This window comes from Passer montanus, unplaced genomic scaffold, assembly GCF_014805655.1.
Source record: "Passer montanus isolate IOZ18808 unplaced genomic scaffold, ASM1480565v1 scaffold15, whole genome shotgun sequence".
NCBI lineage: Eukaryota > Metazoa > Chordata > Aves > Passeriformes > Passeridae > Passer > Passer montanus.
The window spans coordinates 11,579,861-11,606,548 of record NW_024362051.1 but is presented as its reverse complement, the minus strand read 5'-3'; the positions used below and the strand labels follow the sequence as shown (position 1 = coordinate 11,606,548).

At 54.7% G+C, this 26,688-nt stretch overlaps 4 protein-coding genes across 11 annotated transcripts; 2 read left to right on the top strand and 2 right to left on the bottom strand.

The window, feature by feature from the left end:
* Positions 1 to 680: 680 nt before the first annotated feature.
* On the bottom strand, positions 681 to 15,432 carry FAF2 (Fas associated factor family member 2). 4 transcript variants are annotated; one of them, XM_039701822.1, is made up of 11 exons: positions 14,675 to 15,432; positions 8,847 to 8,915; positions 8,301 to 8,435; positions 7,756 to 7,832; positions 6,465 to 6,603; positions 5,104 to 5,189; positions 4,932 to 5,023; positions 3,374 to 3,551; positions 2,338 to 2,509; positions 2,028 to 2,171; positions 681 to 1,502 (listed from the first exon to the last, which is right to left on the bottom strand). In XM_039701822.1, the coding sequence occupies exons 1-11, from the start codon at positions 14,735 to 14,737 to the stop codon at positions 1,320 to 1,322; spliced, it is 1,338 nt and encodes a 445-aa protein (XP_039557756.1). In that variant the 5' UTR covers positions 14,738 to 15,432; the 3' UTR covers positions 681 to 1,319. The 4 variants fall into 4 exon arrangements, with proteins under 4 accessions (XP_039557756.1, XP_039557757.1, XP_039557759.1 ...); XM_039701823.1 differs by lacking the exon at positions 14,675 to 15,432 and adding an exon at positions 14,357 to 14,658; XM_039701825.1 differs by lacking the exon at positions 14,675 to 15,432 and adding an exon at positions 14,469 to 14,658.
* Positions 15,433 to 15,459: 27 nt separating this feature from the next.
* Positions 15,460 to 22,024, top strand: CLTB (clathrin light chain B). 3 transcript variants are annotated; one of them, XM_039701832.1, is made up of 6 exons: positions 15,460 to 15,794; positions 17,355 to 17,401; positions 18,521 to 18,638; positions 19,023 to 19,134; positions 19,513 to 19,566; positions 20,047 to 22,024. In XM_039701832.1, exons 1-6 carry the CDS (start codon positions 15,611 to 15,613, stop codon positions 20,216 to 20,218), a joined length of 687 nt encoding a protein of 228 aa, XP_039557766.1. In that variant the 5' UTR covers positions 15,460 to 15,610; the 3' UTR covers positions 20,219 to 22,024. The 3 variants fall into 3 exon arrangements, with proteins under 3 accessions (XP_039557766.1, XP_039557768.1, XP_039557767.1); XM_039701833.1 differs by having other exon boundaries at positions 15,503 to 15,794; positions 17,358 to 17,401; XM_039701834.1 differs by lacking the exon at positions 19,513 to 19,566.
* A 1,392-nt stretch (positions 22,025 to 23,416) lies between these two features.
* On the bottom strand, positions 23,417 to 24,050 carry HIGD2A (HIG1 hypoxia inducible domain family member 2A). The gene is made up of 2 exons (XM_039701838.1): positions 23,889 to 24,050; positions 23,417 to 23,734 (listed from the first exon to the last, which is right to left on the bottom strand). Exons 1-2 carry the CDS (start codon positions 24,001 to 24,003, stop codon positions 23,568 to 23,570), a joined length of 282 nt encoding a protein of 93 aa, XP_039557772.1. The 5' UTR covers positions 24,004 to 24,050; the 3' UTR covers positions 23,417 to 23,567.
* A 74-nt stretch (positions 24,051 to 24,124) lies between these two features.
* On the top strand, positions 24,125 to 26,533 carry NOP16 (NOP16 nucleolar protein). Of its 3 annotated transcripts, none has more exons than XM_039701836.1 (5): positions 24,130 to 24,290; positions 24,404 to 24,515; positions 25,325 to 25,394; positions 25,812 to 25,918; positions 26,159 to 26,533. In XM_039701836.1, exons 1-5 carry the CDS (start codon positions 24,184 to 24,186, stop codon positions 26,300 to 26,302), a joined length of 540 nt encoding a protein of 179 aa, XP_039557770.1. In that variant the 5' UTR covers positions 24,130 to 24,183; the 3' UTR covers positions 26,303 to 26,533. The 3 variants fall into 3 exon arrangements, with proteins under 3 accessions (XP_039557771.1, XP_039557770.1, XP_039557769.1); XM_039701835.1 differs by lacking the exon at positions 25,325 to 25,394 and adding an exon at positions 25,123 to 25,192; XM_039701837.1 differs by lacking the exons at positions 25,325 to 25,394; positions 25,812 to 25,918; positions 26,159 to 26,533 and adding exons at positions 25,123 to 25,260; positions 25,465 to 25,630 and having other exon boundaries at positions 24,125 to 24,290.
* Positions 26,534 to 26,688: the final 155 nt, after the last annotated feature.

Sequence of the window (26,688 nt, the reverse complement as noted above, 5' to 3'; positions counted from 1 at the left end):
TTGGATGCTTTGCCCCAGCTGGGTCTGGTTTTGAGCAGCACCACACACCCACTCCTCACTTAGCCACCCCTCACAGCTTGCAGAGATGGGAAAGTGCCCCTGGCTGCTATCCCGGGACAGCAGAGCTCCCTGAGTGGCTCCCGCCACAGCAGTGGGACACCTTCCCCCTCTCCTCCATCCCAACCCTCCAGCATTCCCATGCTGGGCCAGGGAAGAGGCTTTCCCTGTGTTCCTGCCCGTGGCAGGGGGTGGAGCGAGAGATGTGCTTTGAGATTCCTTCCACCCTTAACCATTCCTGGCTCCAGAACAGGTCCCTGCAGGAACAGGCTCCCCCTCTGCCTTCGGGCAGCTGCTGGCACAGCTCCACAGCCCTGGCCGAGCCTGGGGCAGGGACCAGCCTTACACCTTTTCCACCTCCCACCTGCTCCACGAGGGCTGACCCAGCCTCAGCAGCTCCTTCCCTCCCTGCTCCAGAGCTGATGCCACAGGAGGTGGCCCAGCAGCACCCCAGCCCTGCCCTGCCCCGTGCTGGGCCCGCTCTCCTCTCACACAACAGCTCCATTGGCACAGAATCACCAGTGTGAGAGCAGCAGCTGAGTGCACCCACTCTGCTGGGAGCCTCGAGGCCCACAGCAGCCCAGCCCCTCCCTGGGCAGGGGCAGAAAGCATCAGCACAGACATGCTAGAGGCAGAGTTTATTACACTACGCAGGCTAAGAACCCTGGGCAAGGCCCCACATGGGTAAGAATCGAACCAGCTCTTTATCAAAAAGTTAATACTATAGTCAACCCCAATCTCCTTTGGTCATTACAAAGCAAGAGAAATATTAAAAGAACAGTATTTATACACAGAGGGAAGCTGAAGAGAGTCTGTCCAGCCCTTTCCCCCCACCCCAATCCCAGCACGGTCCGGTGCTCGGTCTTGTGTCTCTCAGGAGCAGCAGAGTATCAAATCTTCACAAGATGTTGGGTTGCTGGGGTTTTATTATTATTGTCATCAATAAAAGCAATAATTACCAAGAGCTGCCATTCCTGTTCCTCCCCAGGGAGGGTGGAGGGGCAACACCAGCTCCCCCCTGTGTGCCCCCCGTGCAGGGGATGGCCGTGCGCTCGCGTCCTCTCGCCAGCGCACGCAGCACAGCTGGCACAGGCCATGTGGTCTCTGATCCCTCGTTTGTACGCAGTCTTTTAAAAAAAATATTGTATTATAATAATAATATGAATTTCTCTTTCCGTTTTGTGTCTTCTGGAAAAAAAACCAAAAAAACAAAAAAACAAACGAAACAACAAAACAAACAAAAACAAAACCAAAAAGAAGTGTCAATCGTCCGTGAGGTCCTGCACAAAGAGGACTTCCGTGTGGCTGAGTCCCGCCTCCTGCAGCGTGGGAGGGTTGGGCCACTCCTCTGTAGGGAGGCAGGGCAGGACACGGCGAGGGAAGTTGGCCTCAATCTGGAACTTCTCCGGGCTTTCTTTCAAGGAGAACAGGAAGTCGTGGATCACCTGGGAAAGACACATAGAAGTTACTGCCAGCTGGGGGAGCAGTGACACAGCCAGAGTGAATCCCTGGCATCTCGTGGGGGAAGGTTCCCAAATTTGCACCATCACTGCACTGTACACCTGAGACAGCCATTTCCTTGGCACACATGAAACTGGGCTTGGCACAGAGCACTGGGGAGACCAAACACTGTGTCTGACTCTTCCTACACCTATATTTCAGAGGAAGCAGTGGCATTGCAGAATGTTAAGGGTTGGAAGGGACCTTAAAGATCATCTAGTCCCACCCTGCCCTGTCATGGGCAGAGACACCTTCCAGCTTTTCAGGAAGCAACAGAAGCTTCTTCCACGTTTTCTCCTCTTCCAAGCTGGTGGAACCAGGCCCTACAGCACTCTCTTTACCAAGGAGCAGCTCTGCCTGCCAAGGCTCTCAGCAAAGGTCACCATTTGGCAAGCCCAAGGGAAAAAAGCCACCTGCAAGTCCTTCAGCCCCTAGCTCTGGAAGGGCCCCCAGCTCTGCCCCACGCTCACCGTCAATGACTGTGTGAAGTGGAATCGCCGCTCCACTCTGGAATCGTTAGGCAGCTTGAAAATGATCTTGACGCTCTCGGGGTCGTCGGGATGCGGCTCTGGAGGAAGGCATTCCGACTTCCTCTCCTTCTCCTCCTGCAGTGTCTGCAAGGCAAGGGGGGAGCAGGAGCAATGGCTGTGCACTCAGCTGACCTTTGTGCCTGTCCCTGCTGCTCCAGGAGCCTCAGGAATGCTCAAGCCCCAAGCAAGACAAGCAATCCCTACTGCAGGCCAGGCATCCCACAGGACACTGCAGCCCCTCTGCTCTCACCTGCCGCCGCCTCTCCTCTGCCAGTTTTTGCTGCTGCACTTCCTCCTCCTTCTTCTTCTTCCTCTCCCTTTCCTCCTTCTTCTTGCGCTCCTTTTCCTGGTCTGCACGCAAGGATGCCAGATATGCCTCGTCCTGCTGCTGCCTCAGGACTTGGGTTTGGTTCCTCTCTTCCCTGCAAACACGAGTGGGAAGTGGTCAGGGCTAACAGGCCTAAGGTGAGGGGATGGCACCCAAGGGTGCAGGGACAGCCTCCAACTCAGAGAAGCACACAGCAGGCAATGCCTTGAGGTACCACAAGCTCCCAAAAGGCCAAGCCAGGTTCCCACAGTCCCTCACACTCAAACTGCTTCCCAGGGGTGGGTAGAACTGAACTTAAAAGGCATTCTGAACCTCTGCAGCTTGTCAGAGCTGACAGATAGCACAAGAACAGTGCCCAGGATTCCTGCCTCATATTTGAGACTCTTCCTGGTTTCATCTCCTTCAGGTAATTCCTTGCACATTTTATAAACTGGAACGTGTTACTGGGTCCTCACACAGAGCATGGGGCAGAGGAGGGAGAGACATAAAGTCAAATGTAGGATCCTGTTTTGGATGCAACCTGTACATCCCTAAGAGTCACCAGGGACTTGTCAGGCCCCACCAGAAAAGCAGCCAGAGTTCAGCACAGCCAGCCCAGGGAGCAGCACAGAGCTGTGGACAGCAGCTCTCCTGCCTGCAATGCCCTTGCTCCCACTTGGATCCTACTGGCTATTGTCCAAGCTTTCCCTGCAAAGCTCCAGCATGCCAAAGGTGTGCTCCAGTTGCAGAGAACAGAGTACTGACACCCACCTTTCAGTGGTGGGACTGTGCGTGCAGCACTTCTGGCTCCCTGGCTATAAGATGGCCTGACTTTGTGGACTGATGATCCCCCTGGCAAGAGGAGAGCCCATGGGCTGTGTTACAGACAGGAGGTGCTGAGCTCTGTGCCTACACACGGTGTCTGGAGGGAGGAAGCCGTGCCACAGTTTGTGCTGCTGGAGCTGTGCTCCCACCCTACCTTTCCAGGCGCTCGGACACCAGGTACGTCTGGTTGGCATCCATGATGAACATGAGCTGGTTGATGAGGTCATCAGCCTGGATGAGGCCTTCCAGCCGCCCCACCACGGTCATCCTGCGGTCCTTGAGCATGATGACAGCCAGGAACGGGTACGTGTTCTCCCGCAGGGCCTGCGACACTGCCAACAGCACAGGCGTCAGCACCCCGGCCACCAGGGCCGCAGCACAAATGCCTCCCAGCACGGGGGGCCAAGGAAAGCACCTTCCCCAGACATTCTCTCTTCCAAGGCAAAAAAGGCCTCAGGCTCCATTTTGGAAATTATACCCTGTAAGCTGGCAAAGGGAGGAAATGGCTTTGGGAGCACAAATACTGATGGGAAAAAACCCAAGCTTACAAGTAACCAAAAAAGGCTCTTTTAACTCGAGCAGGAAGGAAGTAAATGGCTCTGAATGTCCATTGAAAATGGGACAAAGCCATGGGTTTAAACTGCAGGAAGAGAAACACAGGACAAGTACATGTAAACATTTGCTCAGGTGATTAGGGATGGTTGGGCTCTGGAAGAAACTGCCATGGGGGAGATGGCAGTTTGTCCACATTGAACATTCCTGAACAAATTTAGGTTGGCTTTGCTGGAGGCAGGCTCTGTCTGAAGCAGGGAATGGAACAGATGATGTGATAAGTTACTGTTCACATATGGCTGTTGATCCCCTCCTTAAAACACACACGGTACATCACGCAACTTGGAGCCTTTGTTACCAATGGAGCCCCAAACAAAATCACAGCAGCTCAGGGATTAAACAGAAGGTCACGATCCCTTCCAGCTCTGCTTCCCAGGCTGTGACTCCAAAGCATTGCAGCAATGAAACAGGAATAAGTCAAAGACTGTCTCCTCAGAGAGCTCTTCTCTCAAGTTGTTGATAACTGGGAGCAGAACTATGGAGCCAAGAGTGACCCAAAAGTAGCATTTTCCTGACCATGAAACAGAAATGGTGGAAGCAACACAGGAGCCATGAACAGAACACTGGGAAAAGGCTCCACTTGCAACAAATCCATACCAAAATGCTGTCTGGCCAGGTATCAACAGCTCTCAAACACTGTAGGCTTTTGAGGAGACACAGAGGCTGGTTGTGGATTAAGGTGACTGTTTCAGAAAGGGAAAGAATGCAACTAACAAGTCCTCCCTGGCCTCAGGCGCCACAGTGTTTAAGGACAGATCTAGCTGGATACTTGTTTCTCCACCCAGTTTATCCCCAGCACACACCCACCAACTCCCATTGACAAGGCACTGAAAGCAGCCTAAATGCCCACAGCAATGAGCACAGAACTACAACTGCCCAGAAACACACAGAAGGGTGGAGGTGAAGATCAGAATGCATTTCTCCGGCATCCAAACCTTTTGAGATATCCCAGGAAGCCAACACATGTATTTCCCCATGCAATCCTGAAATCTGTTGTATTTTGTTCAAGAGAGTGTTTCACATGTGTAAATTTGTCAAAGAGCATCTGGCTTGTTCCAGAGACAGAAGGGGACATGTAAAGCCCAGGAGGACACACTCACCTCTGTATCCCTCTGGTTTATTGGTTGAGCAAGCCCAGAAGAGCATTCTAGTGTTGATGAGGGTGATGACCTCAGGTGCACACAGCGTATTGCTGGGGGATGAGAAGAGACCACGTGAGGGAAGCTGCATTTCCAGTACAAAGACAACTATTTGGGAAATTCTCCTACCTACCGGCAGAACTCATCTGTGTCCTGGTGGTCATCCCCATGAAGATAAACCAACAGGAAGCGCAGCTCCCGCTTGGCATCGTTCAGGGCCTTGGCACAAGAGCAGAGGAGGTAAAGTTACAGGATGTCTGGGCAAGGGGAAGGCAGCACCCACAAGGCTTGTGTGACCCAGGCCATTACTCTGCCACTAGAGTGGTTTTAGTGAAGCAGCAGTGGAGGATGAACCTGTCAGACCTTCTGAATAAACCTTTATTTAAGAGGGCTACAGTGGTGTTCTCTCGTGTCCTCTCAGGATGTGGCTTTGGGGAACACTGAGCTCAGAGTGAAGCTGGGTAGGCAATGACATGGACTGACACCTCAGCTGCCTCACCAGACTCAGCTAGCAGTGAAGAACCTCCTGCACCCCTTGACTCCCAGTGGCCAAGGCTGAGCTTTCCCTTGAGCCTGCATGGGACACAATCTTCAGATCACACCAAATGAAAATTCTGTTAAAACAGGTAATAAATAATGCTGCAGGCCCCCCAAAAACCAGACAACAAAGAAAAGCATCTCTCCCTTTCCACATCTATAGTGTCTGGATTCCACCCACCCAAGAGCATTTTTAAGAAGACCACAGGATAAGTGCACAATATGCTCCCTGTTTTACTGGCACTGAGTTTTGGTAGCCTAACCATTCCACAATTACTTGAGTCTGCATTCCAGGAATGACAGAGGAGCCTAGAGGAGCTGCAGAGGCGGTGAGCTCCACCACTGTGCAGTGTGGAGCAGACAGGCACTGACACTTGGGAAGCAGTGCTGATCCACCTGTCTGATGGGATGCTCTGCAGGAGACCCTTCCCTTGGCCAGGCTGAGAGAAGCTGTGCAAGAGGCAGTGTCCATGGGGATGTCCCTCTTTACAGAGAGCCCCCTCAGATTTGATACATGGAACACTCACCTCCCATAATTTCTTAGGGGCTCCCTCTCAATTTTGAGGCCCTGCACTGTTGTGAAGTTGCACTGTGATACAAGCCCAGGCAGTTAATCCCAATTTGGTGAACAGAAGGACAGACTCTGGCACAGCACACCAGTTTATAAAAACAAAGGCAGGATTACAAAGAAAAGCTGTCGGCTACAGAGTCACACAGACGGTCGAGGAACAGCCAGAGCAGCTTTGCTTTCCAACTTTGCAGGCTTGGCAAACCATCAAGCCTGGCAGACACTGGTTTCCCAATACACTTGTTCACTAGCTCTCCATTACCCTGTTAAGAGAGTTTGGGGATAAATGCTAGGCTTGTAGATGAAAAGCAATTTTGCCATGTAGGCCCTGATACCATGTGGCAAAATCACCACTCCCCAGCACCTCTGCACCAACACATGACACTGACCTGGCTGTAAGTCCCCTGGTAGAAGACAGGGTGTATCCTCCCATACTTTTCCTCAAACATATGAATAAACGAAATAATGTCACCCACTGGGTCGGTGACCCGACTACGAGGATCAGGGCGTATAAAACGCAGAGCAAACCTAGGAAGGAAGCAAAGGACACTGGAATTTCAGCTCACTGACTTCTTGAGGCACAGGTTTTCTTTTCTACAGATAGTCACTGGGATTCACAAAGAGGAAAAAAGTCATAGCTGAGACCCTTGAACATTTATAACCTGAACCTAAACTGACATCCGCTCCAAACTGATACCACTGCTACAGAACCAACCCCAAGGAGGATTCATCTCATGCCAGGGATCAGTAAGGATCCAAGTTCTGTGTGATTAAACAGTTTCAGCTTCCTCTGAAGCATCAGGCATAAGCCACACCAACAGCAGGAGGTTTGAAGAATTTAGTCAAAGATGGGCTGTTAAAAGCCACACAGTTTTGTCCAGATAACTTTGAAAACTGCATTTTTCCTAATCCAGAACTAAGAATTCCAATGTAAAAAGAGTTGCAGGAAGAGAACATTACACTATGAGTCCTATGAAACTGTCATTCCTCTGAAGCTGAAAAAGCTTCACTGCAAGGCAGATATCAGTGTTGTTTAGTTCTACTGATGCACAGAAGATACACTGAACTTTGGAAATGTCTTTAACGGGGAAAAAAAAGTAATATAACAGGGAAAACTGCCAAACCAGGACAGATGGCAGGACTGCTGGCTATTTACCACCACTACAATTCCCTTTTCCCTCTATCAATGCTGTAAAGGAGACAAGGAGAATTAGTGCTTTGGGGCAGTAAAGGGAGAAGAGGCAATAGACACCAAAGGGAACAAAGCAGAGGTGTTTACAGTTTGGGTTTTGCCAAATAACATCCAGGAATTAGGGCAGGTTAACCTGCTGCCCAGCCCAACGGGACATGATCCTGATGTTTGTCCAAGAACACCAAACAGCTGGACACTGTTTTGCAACCCCTTTGTGTGGCACTCAGACTGCAAAGCTGAGTGGAGTTAGAGATCCAATTAAACACTTCATTTACAGAGCTGCAAGGTGCTCTTTTCCTCTGCAACAAGATTTATTTCTTACTAAACAGCACAGGAACTTCACAAGGCCACAGATAATGCCAGTTAAGGAAACAAATGGAAAATCTGCCATGAGGCTTAAAGATCTAAGTGACAGAGATCCAGCCAAATCCGAGCTAGTGTGTTCCCTGATGCAGTCAATAAGTGAGTCAGCACAAACAAGGACTTACCTAAATATATCAAGTAACGTGTAATATGTGAATCGGAATGGAAGCATTATGAAGTAGTAACCCCATCCTAACAGGCCCTGCAATTACAAATAAGGAATTAATTTTCTTAACTATACAAAAAGACTAACAGCACCAAGTCTTACAGGTGCACATGCAAATTTGTTTGTAAAACATTAATGAAAATAATACTGTATTCTAGTTAATATACATTTAAGGGGGGCTCTAGAAAGAAAAACATAATCACTGCCACATGGAGGGGACAGTCCTTTCCTCCCATTCCACTGATCAAAAGGCTTTACTACACCACAGCAAGACAGTCTATGACAAAAAAAATGTCCTCATACTGTGAATCACAGCATGGAGAAAACCTCCACAGCAGTAACAGAAACTGAAGGAATAGCTCTACATTTTGTTTTTGTAAGATAAAATATTTAGAAAGGAGATAACAGCATGCAAAGAAAACAATATCTTTCCCTGCTTGCAGGTTCTGTATTCATAGAGAGTCAGCCAAGAAGCAGGACAAAATCCACGGTAAGATAACTTGCCCTTGGCTGTGGCCTTGAGACAACGTAGCTGTAGATCCTGTGGTCAGCTGTATTGACCTGCAACGGCCGCAGGGGAGGAGGATTAAAGACACTTGGGACACCCTCTTGCTCGTTCAGCCGGTCCTGCACAGCTGCCTTTGACACAAGAAAGAGCAAAGGGAGGTTTCAGGCATTTTATGGTTTTATACTTCGGACAGTGACAGTGGGTACTACTTGTCCACAGCCCCAGGGCACTGGATAAGCACAACTCCTGACAAACAGCAAGCACCAGGGCTCTTTTCCATGTGGGAAGCCTTCTCCATGGCAGCCAGCACACAGGCTCCACGGGAGCCACATCGTGTGCCAGCCAAGGGATTGTTCCCAGCCACTCTGCTGTGTTTGGCTGAATCCAGCTCTCCAGAGGTGTGGAGATACAGCTCCAAAGAGCTACTTGGGTAAATCCAGGGGGGGACAGATTAATCTTACTGGTAGGGGCCCCCCTCCCACAGAGGGCTGCATTTAATCCAGGTGCTTGGAAACTGCTACAAGTCTCATTTTCAGTGGTACCTCTATGTTCCAGTTGTGCTGCTCCAGTGTGTGGCGACATTGGTCCATGGACTCTATGCCAGTCAAGTCCTAAAGAAGGAGAATAAAAGCAGATGAGTGGCAGGGAGTGCTGCATTCTGACTGCTCTTAACAAGGCATGAGCACATGATGGGAGTTACCACAACACATTATCACAATGCCCAGTTTTTAAGTGCCCTGCTCTGAGTTTAAGAGCAGAGTGACCCTAAACACACAGGAGGCCTCAAACAGGCCTTTGCACTCTGCCAGCACCAGCCAACTCAGTGTGCCCAAGGTCTGTCACTACAACAGCACTCAGCAGTCAAGGGTTTAACACCATACTGCCCACAGGCTTCACTCTGAAAAGATGCGCCAGGCCAATGCCCTCAAACATCATCTTGAACTCAAAATACAGACAAAGCACTTCTGAAAACTCAAGATGACTGTTACTCCACTCACTGCCAGCATAAACAGAAACTAAAACCAAAACGAGCCAGGCATTACTGAAGGTGATGTGCCCAGCACCACAGGGGAAGTAAAAAAGTATAGTAAACAGTGGAGTAAAAAAAGCAGGAACAGTCCAACACAGGGCCTGAAACAGAAAACAGTCCAAACACACCGACAAACCTCAAAGCCACTGGGTGTATTTTAGCCCCGTGCCAATCAGAATTTCTGCACAGGAGATCAAACAATCGTGTCTGTTGTTACAGGAAGCCACATCAGCATCTCCCGAACAGAGACAAAGGTCTGCTGAAGGGAACACCCCTGTCACTGTGCCACAGAAACATCTCTCCCCACTGCACTTGCTTTAAGGTCTGAGCAGATGTTTTCCCTGCTTCCTTGAAAAGCCCCTGATGCACCCCTGACAGGCTGACCAGTTAAGAATGCACTGGATTGTTTTTTTTTACTGGAGAAGGATGGTGCATCTATTCCCCTCCCTGCCCCCATTCATACATTCCACATGCCATTTCCACCCGAGTAACAAACACTGTGGACAAATGCCCTATTCAATCTCTGGGCTCAGTTCAAACTTTTGAGCATTTCTTGGCTTCTTTCTCACAAAGTCTCCAGATCAACACCTTCTCTCCAATCTACTGGGCAAAAATCACTGTTTCATTCTGCTGCACAGAACCAATCAGACTGTTTAAAGCACTGTGACTGCAGAAGTTCAGAAAAAAAAAGCACTTCAAGTCGCTGTTCAGTGGTGTATAAATATTTATTAAAAAGTAAGTCTGCTGCAAGCCTTGCAAGGGAACACTGCAGAACTGGATTTCACAGAAGAAATAAAGCTCAGTGAACTCAGCTGTTGTTGCTAGAATACCTTTTATTATCACTCAGTTTCATCATTTAATGTTTTAGTTTAGCTATATTTCTTTGAAGACCTGCTTCACAGAGTAAAATTTAGGGTTTGTATTCTGACTTTATTTTTTTATTCAATTTATTTTGCATTCTGACTTTATTTTTTTAACCTGAATGCCTATAGCAGGCACTTCATTGTCTTTTTAGAAGGACACCATGAAAGGCACCTGCAATCTACTCAATTAATTGATTTTACAGTGGAGTCACAATGTGTTTATTCCAAAGCCTTGAAACTCTTCTGATCACCACCCCTCAATACCCTGGAAATTCTGCTGGTGTTCACAAAGGTTACAAGATTCAGAAACTCATTTACACCTTTGTTTCTAAATACCTGGACTATCTGCGAGCACTAAATACATCACCGAGCATTCCCTCCTTTTTAAATGATGCAAAATTCTTCTGCAGCTTTAGGTCAGAAAGCAGCAGAGCTATCAACAAGCAGTTAATGAGCACGGAATCACTGCAGCGTTTGCCAGCCCGTCTGAGTTCCACAGAGACACCAGAGCCAGCCAACGTCACCCCTCCTGATCACCACCACACTGACAGGCAGCTCCAGCCACTTCTCAGTCTTCTACAGCAGCTCTCCAGGGAGGTGAATTTCCTTTTTTTTTTTTTTCTTAGCATCTTAATTCAGCTGCTTTCAACCCAAACCAGAAGTGACAAAGCCACTCCAAGCAGCACGGTGTGAGCGCTCCCGCCACTCGTCTGATCAATGAGGCTTCACAATTAAACACTGCAGGAAAAGCTGCCGGGCAAAGGCAGCTTTTAACACTCAGCACTTGCTGGCTGTTACTCTGGTGTGCTCCACCAGGGTCTGGGAGACACACCGGGGCTCAGAATGACCCACACCCGGTGTTAGGAATGGCAGGACCACAGTTCAACTGCCACTTCAGACAACTCTTGCTGCCAAACACTGATACTGGTCATTATCACCCCCGTGGCATTCCTGCTGCCCCTGCTTCACCAAGTCATGGAAACAGACCAGAAACTCGAAACTCCACATTACTTCCACTGCCTCAGCATCTCTGGTGAACTTCGTTCAGCTGCAAACATACACACGTGGCAAATCAGCACATTCTCAGTATCATCAGGGCTAAGAGAATAACCAGCATCTTCAAACCTTGCTGCTCTGATCTCTTATCAGCTGCCTTTAAGAGCATGGATCTTACAGACACAGTAAGTAGTTAAAATTAGTCCCATTAAACCACCACACCCAAACCTTCAAATAAATCCAAGTTCAACACAGTGGCCAATATTTCAAAAAACAAAATATTAAATTCCACAAATGCCAGAAAAGCTCAATAGTGCCTTCAGAACCACGACACAAAGCAAGAGTGTTATTGCAAAGCATAAGGAAGCTTTGGCTGGAGGTAATTATTTGTATCTCACCTTTGAGACTGCTCAGAATCTTCTCAATACTGAAGCAGTGGAAAGTACAATTTCATGCTTCAAAAGCAGAAGGAATACCCCTGAGTGGACAAAGATTGTAAACTGGACTTACGAAACCGTCGCCTCAGATCCGATGTCGACACAGCCCAGGAGATGCAAATCCACAGGAATAACTGGCACTGCTCTCACTGCCCAACCCACTGCCAAATCCCAGAGAATTACTTTCCAAGGGTAAAGAACATCTGAGTTCTAACTGGAAAAATGCCTTAACCAAGAGTTTCTCATTGCATATTACAGCAAATGCCTTTCTGAGGGTTTGATGGATACACTGAGTGGGAAAGCTGCCTGGAGTTTCATGTTTCCTCCTTCCCCTAAATCAGAGCCATATCCAGCCTTGAGCACTCTGTTTTCCCCAGCTGAAGTCACAGATTATATGAGTGCCAACTCTCTTGCAAATAACACTCCATTACTTTACATTAGCATATTACAATATCAGACATCAGCCCCAGTGTAATGGGCACAGATCAATAATCAGATCCCAGAAAAGCTGCTCCACTCTTTCTTCCATCTCCCAAATGAATCACATCTCCACAGCTTTCCTAAACTGTTCACAGCAAACTTCTCTCTCCAAATGTCAGGACAGCGAGGTCTTGACAGATGAAAAATGTAGATGCTTTTATTCCCTTACATTATTAGCCAGCTCTCTGGCAGTAAATGGGAGGCTGAAAGCATGCAAGAGGCTTTGCTGCTTTCATTTCAAGTTTATCCCAGTTCTCTCCCCTGTTTTTCCCTTTACTCACCTGCCCCAGCACGGTGCAGACAGCTGCCCTGTTCCAGCCCTGCCCACAAGAAGGAAGCTGCTGGTTTCAGCATTCTGCCAGCAAAGCTGTTTGCATGAGCACTACAGAGCCAGCACAAACAGGGGTGGAATTAATGCAGAGCAGGCACTAGGCAGAGCTGAGCCAGGCAGCTGGGCCAGGACAGGACAGGACAGGACAGCACACTCACCTCTGCCTGGAAAGGTGAGCTCTCCAGCAGAAGCAGGATGAACAGTTTAGGGGAGCAGCATCTTCAGCCCAAAGGGCTGGCTGCTGGGTGAACAGCAGCCCTTGCTCAGGGCTTCCCTCCCTTTGGCTCTCCATTTCACTGAGGCCCTTCTACTGCTCCTCACTCATCCCTGCCATGCTGCCTTCTTTCCTGGTGTGCTCTGCTGCTCCCATCCCAGTGCAGAGGGATGTAACCCTCTGTGGAAGTGCAGTGCTCTGTCACATGGAAGGCTGTACAGACCACTTGTGATGGCACATCACAAAGTGAGAAATTATCCTTGGAAACACTCAAGTGTTCCTGCAAAGGCAGCAGGGATCCCTGAAGGCTTGACTCGTGGCAATGTACAAATTATTTTAACGAAACTTAGCTAATCTCTCCAAACACCTCATTCTTCCTGTTGGAGTCTGAGAAAATAAATCTCTTCCAAGTGGACTGGTTTATGTTTGAGGAAGCAGCAGGACTCCCAGCTGAGCCCTGCTCAGCCAGGTGGGACACACCAGAGGAGAAGGAACCACCAGTGGGCTCTGCCCTGGAGAGAGCTGATCCAACACAGCCCAGAAGACAGGAGAGGGAGGATCCTGGCTGCTATCCAAGCCTTCTGGAGCACAGCTTTCACATCTGGCTCTGCACAGCAGTGAAAAAAAAAACTCTTCCCTTTCCAACCTGAGGAGTGTTTCCCTGTGCCTCAACCCAGAGCTTGACAGGAAGCTGGACTGAAGCGTGAATCCCTCCTTCTGCCTCCTCCTGGTTCTGGCAGCCCTCTGTCCCTGACAGGAGCAGGTGGCACTGGGAAACAGGATTACTGCACTCCACAGCTGCCCACAGGGGTTGCAAACAGCAGCAGAGGTGAGAGCAGCTGGTGCTGCCTGTCCAGACTGAGCAGCAGGATCTCTCACAGCAAGAGAATGGGACATTTGTTTGTGCAGAACCCTCAGCAGCAGCACAGGGACAGCAGCACCAGCACTGCCCTGTGCCCTCAGGCTGTGTTTGATCTGACTGCCCAAAGAGCTCAGCTTGCAGCAGGCTCAGAGGGGACAGCTGTAAAGCAAGGTTCCTCCTGGGCCCAGTCACAGGAAAACACCTCAGCAATTAAATTAAATCAGGGCTGTGAATCAGGGGAAGGCAGCTGTGGAATGATGAACACCTGCTCTGCCCCACCTGGGAAGGCAGGGCCAGCTGCCCCCGGAGTCCCTTTAAATCTACAGTTACATCCACCCAACTGCCAGTGCACAGCCTTCAATAAAATCGTGTAAAGCTACAAAAGCAGGCAAAGCACCCCTAAAAGTGACCACGGTGTTTGTAAGAGAACTGCAACCCAAGGGATGCCACATGATGTCCCACAGCTCAGAAACAAACCCAGGACACCCGAAGGTAATTTTCACTGCTCAGCACATTTAGTTACTCATCACCGAGCAACCCTGAGCATTTCAGCTGCCCAGCTGTGTTTTCTCCCCAACAAGCCACATCTACAGACTGTGTTTATGCTCATTCATCGGCCACACAGCCGCAGGCCTCACAGAGCAAAGGTGAGGCGACCTTGCCGTGCTGTGCAGCAGACGCAGATCAGATCGCTTCAGTCTCCAGCGGCGTTACCCAATCGCGAGGGGCAGGACCACGCTCCACACAAACCCACTGCATAACTCCCCCTCGGCGCCACGAAAGGCTCTCCAGCTACGACAAGGCGAATTTCCAGACTAATTAAAATGGCCGGGACTTACCAAGGAGTTTTTCCTGCACGGAGTTCACTGAGCAGCCGCCTCTCGCCTCCACAATTAGCCATGACAGAACGCCGCCCCGACAAAGCGTGAGGGGCACGGAAATCTCACTCACCCCGTCAGGACTGGGACCACAGGTGTCTCTCCGCTCACCGTCCCCTCACGCCCAGCTCGACACCCCGCTCCAGGACGGGCCTAGCCGGCTCTGGGAGCCCCGTACCCCCCAGCGCCGGCGGGGCGGGCCCAGCTCAGCCCGTTCCGTGTCCATGCACCGCCTCCCCCGCTCCCGCCGGCCGGCACGGGCCCCCCGGGACGCGGCACCTGGAACTGCAGCAGCTTCTCGGTCTGTTCCGCCGTCAGCTCCCGTTCCTCAGGCGCCGCCATTTTGCTGCCGCCTCTGACCCGCCGCTCCGTCACTCTCCGGAAGTGACGTCGCCCGCCCACACTTCCACCCCAGCCCCGCGCGGCGCGGCCAATGGCTGTTTATCGGCCGCCGCCGGAACTGCCGGGCCGCATTCCGGACACAGCCGAAGTGCTCTAGGGCCTGTCCGGAGATGCCCGAATCCCATCGGCGGCGGTGGCCGCTCTCGGGTTTCCCCGGCGGGCGCACGTAAAGTTCCGAAGAGTGCCGAGTACCGCTCGGGTGTTCCCGGCGGACACACGAGGAGTTCCGAAGCGTGCCAAGGGCTGCTCGGGTGTTCCCGGAACAGGCCGGGGATGAGGGGCAGCCTGTTGCTGTGGGAGCGGGCCCCGAGCCCAAGCGGGGCGGGGGGATATGAGCCGAACACCCCCCGGAGCTGGCTGTGTTCCCGTCACCGCGGGGGCTGCCAGACACCCAGCGGGTCCTGCCCGGGCACCTCCGGTCCCGTCGGGTGGGTCCTGCCCGCTACCTCCGGTCCCGCCGGGTGGGTCCTGCCCGGCACCCCTCGTCCCGCCGGGCCCAAGATGGCGGCGGCCGCTAAGATGGAGGAGGCCGTGAGGGGCCCCCGCTCCCACCCGCAGCTACGAGCGCCCGCGTGAGGGGTCGGCGCGGCGGGACCGCGGCCGGTCGAGCCCCGGGGGAGGCAGGCGGGCAGCCCCGGCTCCCCGTGCCCGCTGCGGCTGGCGGGGAGGCGGGACGGGGCCGCCCCGGCGCTGATGTCAGCGCGGCTGCCCCGCCCGCCGCCGCAGTGACAGCGGCAGCTCCGCCCGGCCGCAGTCGGGCCCAGCCCAGCCGAGCCGCGCAGCCGGACCGGGAGCGGCGCGGGCGGGCCGGTCATGGCCGACGACTTCGGCTTCTTTTCCTCATCTGAGGGCGCTGGCGCCGAGGAGGACCCGGCCGCCGCCTTTCTGGCCCAGCAGGAGAGCGAGATCGCGGGCATCGAGAACGATGAGGGCTTCGGGCCGACCGACGGCGAGGCGGCCGCCGCCCCGGGCGGGCAGGCGGCCCCGCCGGAACAGGGTGAGCACGGCCGCGGGGGCCGCCCGGCTGCGCTCCCGCTGGGCGCGGGCGGGCTCCCGACCTTGTGCGGTAACGGGGGGCTGTGCCCCCGGCTGCCCCGAAGGCAGGGAAGGGTCCTCCGGGCCGCATCCACGCGGGGCTGCGGTCCCCGGGGGATGCACAGCATCCCCGGTGGGTGATGGGGTCTGTGCTGCACCTCATGGGCTGGTGGCGGGGTGACCCTGTGGGCCAGGCTGGCATCCTAGGAAGGGTCATCTGGGCCTGTGCTTGTGCCCAAAGGGCTTTTCGAACCTCGGGGATGTGAGGTGAATCCTGAGCTGGGATGTGCCGGCCATGGGGCGATTTCTCCCCTTTGTGCTGGGTTTCCCGGGTTGGATGGACTCCCGACTCCATGTTTCAGTGCTCCCAGCTATGGCAGTGTAAAAGGCATCCAGGCGGCACTGAGGAGCAATGACAGCCTTGTCACTGTCCCCACAGACAGGAGAGCCCTTTGGGATGCAAAATGGAAGACATTGCCATTGGGAATATTGTGGTCCCAGGCCCTGGAGGTAGAATGTGCTAATTCTGCTCTCATGTGTCCAGTCTGCAGGGGCTTTGGCACCTGCTCTCTGTATGGACATAGGGGCACTGCTGGGTTAGGGAAGGAGTCACAGGGCTGTGACTCCTTCCCTAACCCAGCCCCACAGGGTCTCCTCTGTGGAGCAGTGGTTTCAGAGCTCTGCACACAGGGCCACAGAGGCAGATCTGGGCCTGGAGAGGTGTTGACAGCCACAGTGATAAATGCAGTTAGACAGGCTGGAGCTGGGTGTAGTCATGGGGCTGAGCACTTAGGGGACAGTGCTGGCCTGAGCTGCAATGGGTCTGTGCCTGCAGCTGGCTGGCCAGGAGAAGCCCTGTGGTCACTGGGGAAAGCTCAGGGCCTGGAGTGTGACTCCTTCAAAGCCTTCTCTACCCTGGCAGCAGAAAACCCCCTGCCTGGGCTGGCTTTGTGACCCAGGTGTGCAGCTCTGGGGCTGTGGGGGCAGATGGGTGCCTCATCACCAGCCCTGACCTTGCAGCTCATCCCAGGTGGGCTCCCAAGGACCTCGGCCTGCAGGCATGCGCTCCTGTCCTGGGGGAGCACAAGGAGTGTTTCCATGGCTGTGTCCCTGGAGGGTTGCCTTGGCACTTGGCTGGCAGCTCTGGGATCAGCTGTGTCCATGGGCAGCCTCTGCAGGTTGGGCTTGGTCAGGCTGTGTTTCTACAGTCAGAGCAGCAGCCTGTGTCAGTCTTGCGCCTGAGCAGTTTCCCTAATCTTCATAAGATAAGATTAAACACCAGTGAAAACACCATAAAGACATAAACGCCTGCAGAAGTTTGTGTGAGAGAGTGAGAGGTGCTCGCTGACTCCCACCAAGGACAGGACACTGGGAGGGTGCTTGCCATGGGTGTGCTGGGCTGAAAAAGGCACAGACAAACTCCCAGGAGCTGATCTGATGTTGTTTCATGAACACCAGCCCCTCTGGCATCACCTGCAGCTGCCATAGTTGTGTTTTTCCTTCTCTCTTCCTTTTTCTCGAGCAGGTTTCCAGAATGGAGGAGCCACTGTCAATGGAGATGTCTTTCAGGTGAGAGCTCAGCCTTTTGCTGGCCCAGGGCTGCTAAAGAAGATTGGGTGGTTTTGGGGCCAGCAATCTGCTGCTCTGCCCCCAGCATTGACTGGAGTTTGCTATCCAGCTGCAGAACAGCTACGGTGCTCCTGGAAAGGTCTGGGTCTCCTGTGTGAGTCCTGGCTGCTCCATTCTCTTTGAAGAGAAGATGTGTCCCACCTGCCATGATCTGCCCCACATCTGTTTGCAGGTGGCTTGTGCCATGAAGGAGTGCCTGGGCCCTGAGAGCAGGTGACAAATCGTCCATTCCCCAAGACGTCCCCTCTCTCCAGCCTGGGTAGCTTCTGGAGGCCTCTGGGGCAGGCAGGAGCATCTCTTGACAGAGGCCAGAGACAGGATAGGCCTGCCATGGGACTTGAATATCCCATGAAAACCACTTAACCCGTGGCCAGGGGCCTTTTGGGGAGACCCACCTGGGTCTCAGATCCCTTTGGGAGCCTGAAGCCCAGCTCTGCTGTCAGCAATGCCAGTATCTCACGAGCCCTTCACCCCACTTGGTGCCCAGCAGTGGGGCATATGCACTGCCCATGCCTGCTTTACAGGATGATAATCGCATCAGGAATGGGACAGACTTAATTAGATTGAGGATCGTGGAAGAAAGCTGTAATCTCATTGCTGAGCTTGGTGTCAGACTGGGCATCTGGCCAGTGGAAAGTGTTAGAGGAGGTGCTGGGCCTGGCGGGGCCCTCAGCTCAGACATGGGGGAAGCAGCTCGGTCCAGGAGCTGCCTGGGCCCCAGTGAGGACCAGGGAATCCCAGGGGAGCAGTTCCAAGGCCAGTGTCTGCCGTGTGCAGTGGGGCTGCCCAGAGGAGCAGCAGCTGCAGTGGCAGAGAGCAGCAAGTCGAGGAGGGAATCGCTGGGAAGGCTTTAGGTGACAGGGCCTGAGGCTGGGAGAGCAGCTTGGGCAGCGCTTTGGGAACGCTGTCCCTCATGTCCCAAGCTGTCACCCTTCCCACCTCCTATCTTGGCTTGTCAGTGCTGGGAGTGTGGAGTCCTGACTGCTGCCAGCCCGTGGAGGTGGCTGGGCTGGGCTCTTGGAAGCTCTGGTGCTGATGGGAGGTGCTCATGTGCTGCAGGAGTCCAACGGCCCCACGGATGCCTACGCGGCCATAGCCAAGGCCGACCGGCTGACCCAGGAACCCGAGAGCATCCGCAAGTGGAGGGAGGAGCAGAAGAAGCGCCTGGAGGAGCTGGGTGAGACCCAAGGCCACGTGTAGCCCCCTGTGCTTGTGGCACCTTGTGACATGGCACTCAGGGCCCTTGGGGTCCCTCACCTCTTGGTGACCCTGCTGCATCCCAGAGAGATGTCTCGTGCCCCTGCCAAAGATCTGCCCCTTGTGACATGGCACTCAGGGCCCTTGGGGTCCCTCACCTCTCGGTGACCTTCTGCATCCCAGAGAGCTGTCTCGTGCCCCTGCCAAAGATCTGCTATCCTTGGGGCAGTGGTGCCTTTTGGCCAGTTTGGTGGGGACTGGGGGCAGGTCTGAGGGGCTGCAGCTGTCCTGCCTGCCAAGGGACTGCTCAGCACACCCAGCAGTGCCAGTGTGGCTGATGGGCTCTGTCTCACTCGGGCCTTAGATGCGGCATCGAAGGTGACTGAGCAAGAGTGGCGTGAGAAGGCCAAGAAGGACCTGGAGGAGTGGAACCTGCGTCAGAACGAGCAGATGGAGAAGAACCGAGCAAACAACAGGTATGTCGGGGTCAGCATGGCCAAAAGGACTGTCTGCCTTTCTGGGATGTTTGAGGGCCTCTTTCCCCACAGTGGGGTCCAGCCCTGCAGGGACCTAACCTTGCCAAGCAAGGGGAGAGACCCCAAGTCTTGGAGTGGCTCTGGTGGCTGTGCAGAGCCACTCTGGCTGGAACCACACTGGGATCATCCTGGGATCTTGGTGCCTCCTGCCCCTGCATGGGACTCACAGGGGGGACAGGGTTGGGCTCCAGGTTCTCCTGGTGTGCTGAAGCGTGTGGGTCACTCTTTGGGAGGACTAACCCCCTCTGTTCTCTCTTTCTAACCCTCTGCCTGCCTGTTGCTCCGCTCCACTCTCTCTCTCTCTGTGCCCGGGGCTAGGATCGCTGACAAAGCCTTTTACCAGCAGCCGGACGCCGATGTCATTGGCTACGTGTATGTGCCTCTTACAGACCATATCCTGCCCCAAAGGCTCTGGGGGTCCTGGCCCCAGCACTGCCTGCCCAGCCGAGGGAAGGGGGGATGCTGGGAGGTACTGGCCTGGTGAGGTACCAGAGGGAGGATGATGCAACTGAGTGTCTCCAAATAGTGGAATTTTAGGAGATGAGTGGAGCTCCTAGAAATGCCTCTGTGGGAGCTGGTTGAAGATGCAAAGCCATGGGCTCTTTGGGGATGGCTCTGTGGGGGTGAAGTCTTGGGAGCAGGCAGATACTCCTGCAGCCCTGGATGAATGATGTTTTGGGTGAGTGCAGCCAAAGGCAGACTTGAGCATCGTATGTCTCTTGGTCCCAGAGGACACTGAGCTCATCAGCTGGGGTAAAGGGACAGGAAGCAGGGACACAAGGGTTTATAAGACAGAAGGAGGAGTCTCCTTGGAAAGGGGTCTGCCAGTGACAACCCTCAATATTTTTGCAGGGCCTCGGAGGAAGCATTCCTGAAGGAGTCCAAGGAGGAGACCCCAGGCTCTGAGTGGGAGAAGGTGGCCCAGCTGTGTGATTTCAACCCCAAGAGCAGCAAGCAGAGCAAGGATGTGTCGCGGATGCGCTCGGTGCTCATCTCCCTCAAACAGACGCCCCTGTCCCGTTAGCTGTGCCTGGCACAGCTGGGAGCACAGCGGGCACGGCTGGGCACACTGAGCCAGGTGGTTCAGGGGCCGGCCCAGGAAGGGCCTCCCACTGCCTGCTCCGTGATCTGCCTCGGCTGTGCTCGAGTCACCGGTTGTATAACTCTCCCCATGGTTTTCCTTTGCTTAAAAGGTGCATCGGTCTCTTTTTACACTTATTTATAAATCACTGTGGCATTTCCCCGGGAAGCGGCACTGGGTGGCAGAGCTGAGTTAGTGGGGAAGCCCCAGCCCAGGCTCTTCAGGAGGTTATGTCTGAGGGCCTGGCTAAATGAGCAGGGGATATCCCATCCTGTGTTCCCCACTTCAGCCCTGTGCTGGGAATAAACCTGCCTGCAGCTGTCCTGGCAGCCCCATGCCCAGGCTTCAGTCCTAGCCTTGAGGCAGGGGTCCCAATGGGATCCTGGGCTGCTGTCTGCCTTTCCCATGGGTTTAGAACAGAGCTGGAGCAGGGTTGAGAGGGTGGAGAAACAGCCCTGGCTTGTCTCCACACTGCTGGGTCCTGCAGGGAGCATGGCTGCAGCATGGCATTGCCAGACTGGCAGGGCCTGAGCAATGTGAGTGCAGGTGCCTGGGTTGGCCTGGACTGCCAGTGGCTGCCCCAAGCCCATCAGAACTCTGCCCAGCGTGGCTATGCCCCAATAAGTTGGTGCAGCTCCAGTGTCCATGTCCCATCCATCCTGCAGCACTGGCAGCACCGTGGTGTGGGCCACTGGGAAGGGACTGTGGATGTTTCCTGTCCTTCCCCCATGAACACCAGCAGTTGGGAATGTGGGATTCCAGGCTTTGGGGGACCTTTGGCTTTGCTCTGCTCCTTCCCTTGCTACCAGAATGGGAGATGAAGGCTGTGTAGTTGCAGGGAAGGAGGTAGGAAGGTCCAGCTGCTGTGGGCAGGTCAAACCCCCATCTCCTAACCCAGGGGCCCAGAGCAGGGCTGGGCAGAGTTCTGGTACTGGAGCTTGTACTGGCCCTGAGAACAACCTGCACATCTGTCTGCAGTTGCTCTGCCCCCTGGATTTGCCCACCTAAGGCAGTGTGGGGAGATGCCTCAGTCCTGCTCCCTGCTTGAACTTTTACTCCTCTGCTTGGCAGGGATGGCACCAGTTCTGGGAACCTGCAAAACTCCTGGGTAGCAGGAGAGGGACAGCCTTGAGCTGGTGCTCTGGGCCTGGCCTGTTGAGGGCTTGGGAAGGGCTTGCAGCAGCTTGGCGGGACATAGAGCAGAGCCCACAAAACATTCACTTGGGCCCCTCTGCAGAGCCCTGCTCGGCAGGAAATCAAGTGTGCAGAGCTCTCCTGCCCTGCAGCTGTGGCTCCAGGGCCAGAATGTCACCAGCCCTGCTGCTGCAGCTGTGGGAGGTGCCTGTGCACCCACGGTTCTGGGGCATGATCTCACCAGTGGGCTGGGAAGGTGAATGGCTGTGTAGGGAATCACTTGCTGTTGTGTGTTGGGACTGTGCCCCCTGCCCATAGGGCTGATCGTTCCTGCCTGGCCCCCTGAGCTCCAGCATGCGTAGGCAGCTCTGCTGTGCTGCAGGGCACCTGGGGACTCAGCCTGCCTCAGCCTTGCATGGCAGAGCAGCAGGAAGCACCCCTGGCTACCTGGGGTGGGCAGTGTGCCCCCCCGGGTGCCCCAGCTGCCATGTGCTCCGTGTCAGGCCGGGCAGCTCTCGGGGAGCCGTGCCCACAGCTGTTCTACATCCCCTCGGCTTTGGTATCTGTGACTGTCCAAATTACCTGTTACAATAAACCAACATCTCCAATCCTACAGGGCACTGTTGTCTTTGTGTTCAGGAGAACCTACAGCCATGAAGCCTCCTGTGGAAGGGATGGGGCTGGAGGAGGAACATCCTACAGGGAAAAAAGGAGTGAGAGGAAGGCCAGAGGGTTTGTGCTCGGATGGGGCCAAAGCTGTGGCAGCAGGACCCAGGGCTTGGCTCTGTCCCCAAGGAACTGCAAGCTCTGGCTTGTCCAAACAGGCTGAGCTGCTCCCTGTCCACTGCACCTTTCTTCAGCTGCTAAGGGATTGTGCTCATGGATCTGCCCACCTCCTGCTCCTCACACTCCTGCCCCAAGCTGGCTGGGCTGGAGGGGCCAGGGAGGCAGCCAGAAGCAGTTTCCTCTGAGAAAGATGTCCTGCACAGGCAGCCAGAGAGGGAAGACAGGCCCTGGGCCCCGTGCCAAGGTGGAGCTCACCCTGCTCAGCACTGGCAATGGCTTGTTGCCCACCCTCACAACTCAGAGATCAGCTCTGGTGAGCAAGAGCCTTCCCTCTCTCCTTGCCAAGGCCCACCAGCACAATTCCCTGGACAGGACAATCCACGTGCTTGTAGAGGGTTCACCCCTCAGCCCATCCTTACAAGGACTCGGGGCACGGGCACCAGCTCACAGAACAGCACCAGGAAACAGCCCAGGCTGCTGGGTGAGGTGTTTCAGCACAGACAGAGGTGTCTGTGCCCCTTCTGCAGGTACGAGCTGCTGCAGGCACAGGGCAGTGAACAGCCTGGCCCCATATCCCAGCTCTGTGGCCCTGGCATGGAGAGCGAAGCCTCGTGGATCACCAAACCCCTGGTGTGATCCAAACAGTGGGACCGTGTTTGTCAGGACACAGGCAGGGCAGGTCCCTGGAGAAGAAGGTGTCCCCAGCAAGAACAGCCAGAGCAGCAGCACATCCCAGAGAACACAGCCAGACCCCATTTCAGAAATGTGAGTTCCCTGCTTGTTTTCCCAGGGAGTTTTATGTCTTGTTTCTTGCATCACCACAGCTTCCAGACAGCCATGCCCACTCCTTTTTCTGCCTGCACTGTTTACTGTTATGGCTTCTCAGTGCTCTGCCACCCAGTATCAGTCAGAATCTTGCTGCAATTCACTTTATTACTCACCAGTTTCAATTGCACAGCTCACACAACCTCCCACACTGCCTAGGGACTCTGTCCTGTCAGGACCAAGCCATGAACTGGTTCCCTCCTCATGGGCAGCTCATTTCTCAAATGCTGGTCGCTGCCTGACTATAATCACACCAAGACACAATTTTATCAGCCTGTGACAGCACCAAGCAGGGACAGGAAGTCTGACAGGGATGGTGAGCCTTAGTGACATGCAGCCTCAGTGCTGCAGGAGGGTGAGCTCTTGGGGACACAAAAAAAAAAGCCACAGCCTAAATTGCATGTTAATCACACAGTGTATTCACCCCATTTCCAGTGCTCCAGAACTGGCTCTGCTGCGACATCACAACAGTCTCAGGAAACTCCATCCCCAGCCAGGGCTGCTGGTGGACACTTGCCCGTGGCCGCAGCTTCTCTCTTGTCCGATGTCACTGTCGGGATTTGATGGCCGTGGCCATCATGCCCCCCAGCAGGGCGGCGAAGGTGCAGCCCTGCGCTATGACACGCGCCCGCATCATCAGCTGGGAGCGCCGAGTGTTGCCTTTCTTGAAGCAGATGATGCCGTACACCAGCACGCTGACGGTGCACAGGCAGCCTGCGGGGAAGGAGGGCGGCTGTAAGGCGCGGCTCCCCCGGGCTCCCCAGCCCGAGCCGCGCCTCCCGGGGGACACCGGCCCGGGCTGAGGGACCGGCCCCGGCCCGCGCCCCTCGCTCCGCCTCCGGCCCGCCACCCCCCGCCCCACCCTCACCCAGGGGCACCAGGGGGTTCTCGCGGGTCTTGCGCAGGAACTTGTCCGCGAATCCCTCCTCAGGGAACGTGGGCAGCGGAACGGGCTCCAGCGGCGGGGGCGGCCCGGCCGCCATGGCCAAGGTGACAGCAAGGCCCTTTCCGGCTGCCGTAGCCCCGCCTCCGAAGCGGTGTATGCCGGGGGTTGCAGTCCGACGCGCGCACCTACCGCGCGGCGCTGCTGTCCCGGAACTACACTTCCCGTGGTGCCCCGGGGCGCGCGCGGCGGCCCCGCGGCCTGCCCGCGCGTGTCCGCCATGCCGAAGGCCAAGGGGAAGAGCCGGCGGCACAAGTACTCCTACAACCTCAACCGCAAGCGGCTCTACCGCAGCGCCCGCCGCCGCGCCGCGCCCCGCATCGCCTGGTGAGCGCCGGGGGCACGGGGGGCCAGCGCGGGCTGGGGCAGGGCGGCCGGGAGGCGCTGCACGTGTGGGTGGGGAGGGGGACGCGGCCCTGATGTCGCTTGTCCCTGCGCAGCTCGCACATCCGCCATGCCTGGGACCCGCACAAGTCGGTGGCGCAGAACCTGGCCGAGATGGGCCTGGCCGAGGATCCCAACAAGGCTGTCCCCATCCCGAAGAAGCTGCTGGTAAGGAAGGGTTTGGCCCGGACCGCTCCTCTGTGTGTGTGTGTGTGGGGAGGGGGGGTTTGTCCTCGCAGCGCTGGGCAGGTGGCTCTGGATGAGTCTCTGGCAGCGGACACGTTTCTTATCTTGATCTGTGCACTTATCGCACCAAAATCCTGGCGTGGGAACGAGCTACAGCGCTCCGGAGGCATAATGGACTTTAGAACAAGTGTAAAAACCTTCAGTCCATCTCCTGGGACTTGCCAGAGACAGGTGGGGCCGGGAACGCTGCAGCCAAGTTGTTCCTGATAACAAAGAAGGGCTCTTTGTGTACAGCAGCGCCAGCCTGGCCCGTCTGCGTAAGAGGGCAACGCTTTCAGGTGAAAGGTGGCCCAAGAAACTCAAGGAAGAAGCAGGAATGCCCTTGTTTGCCATTGTCACAGCGTTTCTCACCTGACAGCCTCGCCCACGAGGCAGTTTAATGGCACAAGTAAAGCTCTGCTTAAGCCAGCTGGGATTTCCTGCCCCTTGCAGCCATGCAGAAGCAGTTTGGAGTTTGGGAGCAATGTGTGGGGACACAGCACTTTTCTTCATGTGTGTTTTCTCTGCTGTGTTTTCATGTGTGATTCAGGGGATGGAAGTGGGAAGCGATGGAGAGCAGCCAGGAAAGAAAATCGTGCGGAAGCCCTACGTGGTGAACGGTCAGTGCTGGGCTCCTCCTCAGCCCCCTGGGCTCCTCTCGTCCTGTGCTGTGCCAGGGCTGGGGAAGTTTGGGAGCAATGTGTGGGGACACAGCACTTTTCTTCATGTGTGTTTTCTCTGCTGTGATTCAGGGGATGGAAGTGGGAAGCGATGGAGAGCAGCCAGGAAAGAAAATCGTGCGGAAGCCCTACGTGGTGAACGGTCAGTGCTGGGCTTCTCCTCAGCCCCCTGGGCTCCTCTGTCCTCCTGTGCTGTGCCAGGGCTGGGGGAGGGTGTTGTTTCTCATCCAGCCTTGTGGAGGAGCACGTCTTTTCCGCCGTGTTTGTCCCTGCAGCCTCCAGAGGGCTCTTGTCACCGCGGGATGTGCTGGTGCCTGGGTCCAGGGTGGCAGGAGGCCACGGAGGCAGTGCCTGGTGCCAGGGCTGGGCAGCTCTGAGCAGTCAGGGGGGGTTTCTGCATGCCTGGGCTGTTGTCTGGGCTGTTCTCATGCTGGGGAACGTCCCTGCATGCACCAGCAGCCAAGCTGGGTGGCTGGAGTCGCCCTTGGGGGCAGGTTGGGGACCTCTGAGGTGTTGTGGCTTCCTTCCCCTCCCTCACGCTACCTCTGCCCTCTCCTAGAGATGGAGCTGGAGGCCAGCCTCCCTGAGAAGAAGTCCAACACGCTGTCACGGGACCTCATTGACTACGTGCGCTACATGATCCAGAACCACGGGGACAACTACAAGGTACATTCCAGAGCAAGGAGCACTGCAGGGGTTCCCTCCTGGGGCTTCCCAGCAGCAGCCTGAGAGCTGCTGATCCCCTCTGTGCTGGGTCCTGCTTTGCAGTCAGCTGATTCTTAAAAAAACACTTTGAGCTGTGGCCAGCTCCATCTGAGTCAGGCTGTGATCACGCTGGTGTGGGTGGGCTGGTGTGATGTTTGCTCTTGGGGCTGCTCCTCTGACTTACCTTCTCCTTCGTCGCAGGAAATGGCTCGGGATGAGAAGAACTACTACCAGGATACTCCCAAACAGATTAAGAGGAAGATCAATGTGTACAAGAATTTCTATCCTGATGAGTACAAGAATTTCGTTGCATCACTCAAGCCAGAAAAAATGGAAGTGCAGTGACTGCTCTTTTTCCTCAGGTTTACCTGCAAGTGCAGGCTTGACATGAATATTTTCCAAACTGAAAAAGCCTCTGGTGATGGAGGAAGAGCCCTCCCTAGGCAGCGAGGGTTTAACTATCCATGAAAGACTCTTTTGGCACCGGCACTGACTGTGCTGTTCTGCTCACTTTCTGTGTGGCAGCTAGCTCTTTAGCTTTGCTAAAATAAAATACTCTTTCTAGCTGCTTGTGAACGTGTTGTGTGTGGGCTCTTGCTTGGTGCAGTCCTCTCTGGAGAGCTGCTGGTGCCAGCCTGTGTGCTGTTGGCCGTGGGCAGTGTCCCCCTGCCGTGGCAGGGCTGGGTTGGAGCAGGGCCATGTGCTGTGGCCTTTCCCTGTGCCTGCAGCTT